General features: G+C 35.8%; 1 protein-coding gene across 1 annotated transcript; it reads right to left on the bottom strand.

Annotated features, from left to right (window-relative positions):
• Positions 1–6,819: 6,819 nt before the first annotated feature.
• LOC145790188 (uncharacterized) lies at positions 6,820–9,102 on the bottom strand. The gene is made up of 6 exons (XM_082867998.1): positions 9,036–9,102; positions 8,813–8,903; positions 8,612–8,707; positions 7,694–7,912; positions 7,462–7,589; positions 6,820–7,376 (listed from the first exon to the last, which is right to left on the bottom strand). The coding sequence occupies exons 1-6, from the start codon at positions 9,089–9,091 to the stop codon at positions 7,217–7,219; spliced, it is 750 nt and encodes a 249-aa protein (XP_082724124.1). The 5' UTR covers positions 9,092–9,102; the 3' UTR covers positions 6,820–7,216.
• Positions 9,103–9,393: the final 291 nt, after the last annotated feature.

Here is a 9,393-nt window from a genome sequence, read left to right as displayed (position 1 = left end):
CAGATCTATCCAACAGTCACATGTGTGCCTATAAATTCAAAATTGCTCCAGTAGAATTCAACATTCCAAAAATTCATTTTGTTGCCTTCCTTTTGCTCTTTGAATTATTTATTCCTCGTATTATTTTTGAGAGAAATATTTGAGAGTATAAGAACACATGCTTTGTTTGTCGTACAAATTGTTTGGAATGCTACTACAATTTGTAAAGATCATTGTATCCTAGGAGATAGACGTCTTTTATCCATAAGCACCGAAGCGGGGGCAAATCAGTCTTAAGGATAGAGTGTCATACACTCGACTTGATCTATGTTTGTTCTTTTACATTTTGGTAAAATAAATTCTGTAAGTAATTTATTTTTTATTTGTTTGATTTGTTTCAAGTTATTTATTTTACACAGAAAATTATTCCAACAGATAGATTTTTGGTTTAATACATTTATTATTATTTCATATGATGACGGGAAAGTGATTATATGGCACATATCAATATGTTCTGTCCTGTGTCTATTGTACATTATGATTATTTTTACTAAATCTTGTTTTGGTGTAGAAGAAAGGAGTTAAATATCATTTCTAAATGTTAAAACTGTTAAATTTAATGTTATAATGCTCAATTATCATTGTATTGATTAAGGCCAATTTTGTCACAATAAATTTCGAATGTTATTAGAAGTTATTTGTAATGATTGTCCTATATTGAATTGATTTAATTCTATCAATCACCAAACGTTTGACGAGTTGTAGCAATTAAATCCAACCATATACTAGTAATAATTATATTCTATAACGGCTAAATTATAATTATACCTTTTTAGATTTGAGTTTAATACATATTACTTTTTGACGTTTGAAAAATTATAATAATACCCTATTATTATAATTATTTAGACGGAATGAAAATATTGAACTTATGCACTCTTTCTTTTCTTACTTTTGTTTACTTTCTCTTTTTTTTTTCTTTTTCTTTTTCTTTGCTTTATTTTTTTTAAATGTAATTTTCTTTATTTTTCTACTAGCAGTTGTTGCCTTTTATATAAGTAGGGGGTTTGTGAAATGATACTATTAACTACAAGGGTGAGAATGTAATTTCCAGAACGTTAGGAGGTAGAATGTAATTGGATCAAATCTCAAGAAGTGTCAATGTAATTTACCCATTCTATAACAAATAAAAAGGAAAATTCTTAAATGTGCAAATCTATATCATATGCATTTGTATAAATTCTCACAAATATATGTAAGTTACCTCATAAAATCACATAGTTTTCACAAATGTATGTAAGTTAACTCATAAAAATTTTAAAAATCATAACTTACATATATTTGTGACAACTTACATGATTTTGTGAGATAACTTATTGTGGGTGTTGATTTCCGACCACACAACCAAACGGGGATCAGCTAGAGAGTACCGGCAGCATAGATTAAAGCATAGATTAAGCCCGAACACCTGCCAACAAGAATATGAGAATACCGCGGTGATTTGTCCACCCGAGGGCACTCCGACGATCAAATCAGTAATCATATCTCCCACAGATATCAATACAAGTACTTAAACTTCAACAATGAAAGCATAAAAGCATCTCAAATAAAGCATACCTTAGACCCACGAGGGTGCCTTACTTTTATAATGATCAGTGTCTAACTTCACCTAGAAGTCTTACTTCATGGGACTCTATCCTTTACAATGATAACATTTATCACAACTCACACTATTCAGATTAAGATGAACTCCCTCAAGAGTCCTATCTCTATCCAAATAGGTAACTTGATATCATCTAGGACTCTAGTCCTCTATCCAAATATCTCGAATTCTGGTATTATCGCACCATATCTAGACACCATGGTTAGCCCACATGGCATCTCGGCTAACAACCTCGGCCACGTGGACTACCTAAAAATATGTCCCCACACTTATGTATATTTATGAAAACTTATATAAATGCATATGATATCACCCAAACACTCATAAATCCTAAACCCTAAATCCAAATAAAAATGATGGTATTGCTCTTGATAATTCAAATTGTAAGGACATAAAAAAAATGTGTACAAATGATTATGGCTCAAAATGCAATATAGGCCATAATACTTATTTCAAAGTCAAATTTTAAATTCGTCATAAATATCATTTTCATTTAGGGATTTTTATTGATAAATCCATTCTAGAGTTGTTATAACCCATTAGGTCCACTAAAGAATATTATAACCTAATTAGTTCCATAAACTTTTCTGGATATTCCATAAGGTCCATTTTTCTAATTTAATATAATTTCTTGGACTATTTTGCCCCTGTATATATATATGTACAGTGTTAATACGTAATAGGTGCCTGTTTCTTCGCTCATGCAGTTTGGCAGTTTCTATTTTACGCTTTTCATCATCAATCCAATTCCGAGAGATACGTTTATGTTTTGCATACTCGTTGCAAGGATTGGTTGTGCCAGGGTTTCATCCTTGCTGTTGGAGTCTGGTTCTGTGGTTTGCGAGTGAAGACGACGAAGAGGAGGGTGTTCGGTTGTTACATTTGCCGGATTATAACTAGTTCAAATCAGTTTTTTTCAACTTTCTGTACGATTGTAGGATTGCATGATCAAGGTTAGTATCAATTTGGTTATGAATACATGTTCAGTTTATGGTTTCATTCGTATAATGGATCAGATGCTCTGTTTTTGGATTTATATGGATTGAATGCTCTGTTTTTTCAATTATATGCATTTTACGTGGTTATGTGGAGGGGAGTTCATTCGTATTATATGAAGATTGTGTAGTTCTCATTTGACTTCGATGCATGCGTAATGAGGCTCTGTGTGGATGATTTGATTATCAGTATATATATCAATGTGAATCTGCACATTTTGTGAATGTGGAATATGTGAAGAATGTGGATGTTCTCATTTTAAATTGATGTTTGCTTAATGAGGCTCTGTGAAGATTATTAATATTATGTGAAGATTGTTAATGTTCTCATTTTACTTTGATGCTTGCTTAATGTTAACATCTTGTTAATATCAATGTGAATGTTTACATCATCATAAACTGATGTGAATGTTCACATCATTATGCACTGATGTGAATGTTTACATCATCATACACTGATGTGAATGTTCACATCATTATATTATGTGAAGATTGTTGATGTTGTCATTGGACTTTAATGTTTGCTTAATGTTGACATCTTGTTAATAGTAATGTGAATGTTCACATCTTCATATTGTGAATTATGGATTTAGCAGTTGAAATGTACACGTAGTCATCTATTTTTTGCACAATGTGAATTTTCATATCGATTTTCATTACTGTTCATTGTTGTGTTTTTGTGTTTTTATAGGAGATGGATACCTTTATGCTATTGGTGTGTACATATGGTTGTAGTACAACTGTAATAAATGTTGCCCGCGCAATGTGTTATTCTCGTTTGGTGGAGTGTTTGTGTGAGAAATGGGATGAGTTGTCTGCTGGTTCTATTTCATTGTTCTGTAAACTACCTGGGATTAATAAGTGTCATTTGGACAATAAGGAAGAATTTCAGAACATGGTACTGCTTGCTAAATCAATGGGGGTACAACATGTAGAAGTTATGGTTGAGTTGAAGGGTGATATTGGTCAGTCAAGTAGTTTGGGATTGCTGCGTGTGGGGGTTGAGGATGAAATTGATGCACTACGGAGATTTTGCCACCATAAGGAGAAGGTGTTGTTGTCAGCCCCTTGGGCAAATGGTATTACACATGTAGGACAACGGTTTGTTGGAGGTGCAAAAGAATTTCGTGACGTTTTATGTAAGTATGCCATCCAATGTGGGTTTAAGTTCACATACGTGAAGAACGAGACAACAAGAGTTACTGCTGTGTGTGCGATGCGGGAGGAGAGGGGGTGCTTGTGGGCTATACATTGTAGAGCACAACGAGCAAATGATTTTTTCTACATCAAGAGGTTTAGTGATGTGCATACTTGTGGTACAGATGTTCGAACATCGAAGAATCCGCGAGTTAGTTCGGATTTGATGTCAAGTACCATATCTGAAATTGTGAGGGACAAGCCGTTGACTCGGCCGTGTGAAGTGGTGACTATTTTGAAGAGGGATTATGGGCTAGATGTGAGTTACCATGTCGTATGGTTGGGTGTGGAGAAAGCAAAGGCTGGTATCCATGGAGATCACTCGTTATCGTTTGACCAGTTGCGGTGGTATTCGGATGCTGTGATGCGGTACAATCCGGGGAGTTATGTCAATATTGACTATGATGTGAGTAGTCAACAGTTTTGTCGCTTCTTTGTGTCATTCGCTGCGTGTATTTCTGGGTTCAATGCTTGTCGGCCTTTATTATTCCTGGATGGAACATTCCTCAAAGGAAAGTACAAAGGTCAGCTACTTGCGACAACGGCGAAAGACGGGAACAATGGTTAGAAGTTTTTTTTACCTGTCTATTCATGTCAATATTCGCTCTGAGCAGCGTAGTCTGGACGAAAGAGTGATTGCTAAATTATAAGTAATGTGAACATTCACATCAGTGACATTAGTATGCACTGATGTGAATGTTCACATCTTTGTATGCTAATGACAGAAATGTTAACATCAGACTGATGTGAATGTTCACATCAGACTTATTACAGACTGATGTGAATGTTCACATCAGTGTATACTAATGTTAGTTGATCTATTAATGAACAGTACTGTGAATGTTAACATTTTCAGTGACTCAACAATCAACAATGAATTATTAATGGTCGTTAATGTGAATGTTCACATCGTTGATATTTACGAACCTGAATCCAAAAACAGCAATAGTAAAGAGGGCAATGTACATATGAACATTCACATGACCTGTTTCGTTTATACTATTTTTCTATTCACTTTGGAATATTGTGAACAATTGTGTATTGGTGTTGTGTTGTAGGTCTGTTTCCTGTTGCATTTGCAATTGTTGATTCGGAGACCACGGCTAATTGGTCGTGGTTCTTGCATGAACTTGGGAAGGTTGTTGATGGGAAGCGCCATATTACTTTTATTTCGGATCGTAATCTTGGTCTGTTAGAAGCTATGCCAAAGGTGTTCCCATCGGCTCATCACGGTTATTGCTTACAACACTTGAAGAGCAATTTAAGAGACCGGATGAAAGGAATTGATAATGGATTCAGGGATCACCTACTAAGCAGTTTGGGTGACTGTGCCTACGAGCCAACTGTGGTAGGGTTCCATGAAAAGCTTGCAAAATTAAAAGAGGAGGGTAAACAACGAGCTCATAATATTTTCAAGGACTTAGCACCTGAGCACTGGGCAAATTCATACTTCAGGTAATAATAATTTCCTAAGGTGTTCCATTTTTGAAGTTTAGAATGGTAGTGATGTGAATTTTCAGTTTATAATGGTGACAATCTTCGAATTGTGTTTCATCTTCAATGTAAATGATGTGAATGTTCACATCTGCTAATGATGACTGATGTCATGTTCACATCTGTTAATTTGTCAAATAGTCATGCAATGTATTACAGATTTGAATGTTGACACGTGTCATATTTTGTTGTTGTTGTTAACATTCACATCTGTCTATCATTTAAATTGACAACGTAATAAGCATATAATGTGAACATTCACATTATTAAAACCTGGTAGCAAATGTGAACATTCACATTATTATACCCTGATGTGAATGTTCACATCAGTGTATACTAATGGCAGTATTGTGAACGTTCACATTTGTCAACATTAATGGTCAGGCCTGTTAAATTCCGTATTGTACAATGTTTGTGATATACTGTGCAGGGGCATGCGTTATGGGGAGATGACATCCAATGCGGCGGAGTCATTTAATAACTGGATTAAAGAAGCACGTAATCTTCCTATCACTCAAATGGTGGACAAAATTCGTACTCAGTTGATACGGCAAATGTCTGCACGGCGTGACCAAGCAAACAAATGGAATGAGATTATTTGTCCGACATTCAAAACAAGGCTTATGGATTCGTTCAATGACAGCAAGTCTTGGCAAGTTAGCAAAGCCAACGAGGATGTGTTTGAAGTTCATTCGATACCATCGGTTACAGTTGATGTTGCGAGGCGTACATGTTCATGCTTCAAATGGCAAATCAACGGATTCCCGTGTGACCATGCTGTTATTGCCATTCAGAAGAGCCGCTACAATCTCAATGATTGTGTAGAACATTACTTTCATGTAGAGACATATCGTGCAGCCTATTCGGGAGCCATATTCCCTATACCATCGGTGGAGAAGCCGCCTTTTGATCCCACGGACTTTACTATATACCCGCCTACCGTGAAAAGACCACCCGGAAGGCCGAAGAAGAATAGGATCCCATCAAGGGGTGAGAAACTGAAGCAAATAAGGTGCGGGAGATGTGATAAGTTGGGGAGCCATAATCGAAAATCATGCACGGAGCCGATATAAGATGTACCTTTTTCATTTCAACATTGTATTTTACATTGGATTCTTATATTCATTTTTGAAATAAGATTGTGTTGTGTTGGGAAACATTGGGTTGTAATAAGATTACGTTGCGTTGGCAAACATAATAATGCATTAGTGTTTGATTTGTGTTTTATTTTTACTTTTTTAAGGTACCAATCTGACATTTATGTTGGTTGTGTTTTGGATGAATGCATGCTGTTAACATTCACACTTATGTAATATAATCACATTATGTGAATGTTCACATTGTTCAACTTTCAAACATTTCTGTGGTGGGAATGTTCACATTGTTGTTACTGTTAACAGCAATGTTTACATCAATGTAACCATTCGCATCATCAACTCATAAGATGTGAATATTCATGACATCATTGTTGCCATTCGCATAATCAGAAGTTATGATGTGAATATTCACATCATCAAATTGTTAGATGTGAATATTGACTTGTGTTAAGAAATATCATAATCACACCTGTCATATTGTGTTACATGAACACTTTAAGCAATATTCACATCCATGTAGTATGGTTTAAAATAGAAGAAAGTGTACGATCATTCTGTGATGTGAACATTGACATCATGTCATGTGTATCCAAAAAAAAAAAAAAAGAAAATACAATCTCAATGTGCATGACCAACGCAAAATAGGCCTGAAAATGCATATACATATATTGACTGAAAAGTATCTGTACAAGCAGTGATATAGACTTGATTTACAATTAAGCTAGTGAAACTAAATTGTCTTAAATGTGGATAACAGATTTGGGTAACAGTGATAGGTGGACACCCCCCACCTATAGGTTTTCACATTGCACTGTCTTTCTGTGGTTCAGAAAAAGGTGTACTAATGAGTCTCTTATTTGACACCATTCAAAGCGATCTAGGCTGGCAACAATGTCTTCACGATATACATGCGCCCTCATGATGTAACAAACTGCAGGCCCACAATCCACCCTGAAAATGCAAACTTCTTGTTAGATTTTGAAATTTAGGTGGGTAAAGGTTGTGGAACATGTGTAGAAATCGATTTTAGGCTTACGAATTTGATGCTTGCTGAGGACAGATGTCCACTGATATGATTGTTTTCGAAGTATTTTGGCTTGATAAATTGGTCCATAATGGTGATGACGGTCCAATGTTGTGCACCAAAGCTGTGATGTAGTCCCTCTGCCAACAATGAAATTTCATATTAGGCACCAACCAACATAGGGCATACGTCCAAGTTCAAATATTACACATCACAACAAGTATTATTTTTGTCAGCCACTTACCAGTATTTGTGCTTTGTCAATATGTGGGTCATGTATGCCTTCTCTTGGGCGCAGTGAGTTATAATGCCTCCATACATTCTCTTTCACGTCGTACACAACAATTGTCCAGTGAAAGTTGTCGTGTATTGGGAAGATTAAGAATCTTTGGCCTTGATACTCCTTGATGTGTACATCAATTAGTTTATTCCTCTTGTGGGGGGGGTACTGTTCAATGATTTTCTGCACACAAAGGGCATACAATGATGTACCAAGTATTTATATCAATGTTTGGTGTTAATGATTTGAATGTTCATCTGCTAATTGGGAGTTATGTTACTGATGTGAATGTTCACATTTCCTAATGGTGAGTGATACTACTGATGTGAATGTTCACATCTGTTAATGTCAGTGACATTACTGGTGTGAATGTTCCCATTTGCTAATGGTGGGTGATGTTACTGATGTGAATGTTCACATCTGTTAGTGTGAGTAATGTTACTGATGTGAATGTTCACATCTGTTAATGTCAGTGCTATTACTGATGTGAATGTTCCCATTTGCTAATGGTGGGTGATGTTACTGATGTGAATGTTCACATCTGTTAATGTGAGTAAATACTGCTGATGTGAATGTTCACATCTGTTAATGTGAGTAATACTGCTGATGTGAATGTTCACATCTGTTACTGTGAGTTATATTACTGATGTGAATGTTCACATGTGTGTATCATTTAAGTTTATCAACATAATAAGCATATAATATTCATTGCGAATGATGTGAATGTTCACATCTGTCAATGTGAATCTTCTCAAAGGTCATTTTATGTTGTTGTTAACATTCACATCTGCCTATTATTTAAATTAACAATGTAAGCATGTAATGCTGAGAATAACATCCACATGTATTGAAACATAATCAAAATTAAAGTCTAGTGGTTACCAAACATGTGCTTGTAAAGATGAATGATGAATCTTCCAAACTTGGGTTGACTAGCCCTTGTAGTTCAAGTAGAATTTCACCATAAGCATCTATCACCTGCAGAACCGGAGGGGTGGCAGTACATTATTTACAGTGTCTTTACTCTATGTGTGTATGTGTGTGTGTGTGTGTGTGTTTTGTACACATTTACAGTTGCCATACGTTGTTGGTTATTGATTCTTCCTTGATGAGGTGTATGATGTCATCAAAATACACATGTTTAGTCTTTGAGTCCCCTCGCCACACTAGCAACCTGTGCATTGTGATTACAGAAAATGTTAATGTCAACATTGCACATTTATGAAATGATCTAATTTATTAAGTATGTATGTGAACTGAACATGATGGAAAAAAAAAACAGTTGGGGATATGTAAGATCACTTACTCATCACCGCCGTTCTTGTGCAAATTTTGGACTTTTTGCTTGTTGAGTTTGTTCATGTTAGCCCAGACCTTTAGTTTGCTGTTCAAGGATAACTTCTTGGACTTTGTTGGCTGCTTTTTTGGTGGTTGCTTGTCTAAATCTTGTGCAATTTGGACTGCATGTGATTTCTGTTGGGCTCCCTCTTTCCCTTTCTTCTGACCAGGCAGGTTGGGGTATTCAAACTCGTCCAACCTGTGTTCTTTCCTTACCTTCTGCTTTATGCGCTTTACCCTTGATAGGGGGCTGATAATGTGTTCCAATGCTGTAGTGGGATTGTTGTTAAGGCTGTCATGAGCCTTTTGTGCTTCAACTTGAGTGA

The sequence above is a fragment of the Camellia sinensis genome, chromosome 5 (assembly GCF_055761805.1).
Source record: "Camellia sinensis isolate YWXY chromosome 5, ASM5576180v1, whole genome shotgun sequence".
NCBI lineage: Eukaryota > Viridiplantae > Streptophyta > Magnoliopsida > Ericales > Theaceae > Camellia > Camellia sinensis.
The sequence above is the reverse complement of the archived record's forward strand: the minus strand, read 5'-3'. Positions and strand labels throughout refer to the sequence as shown.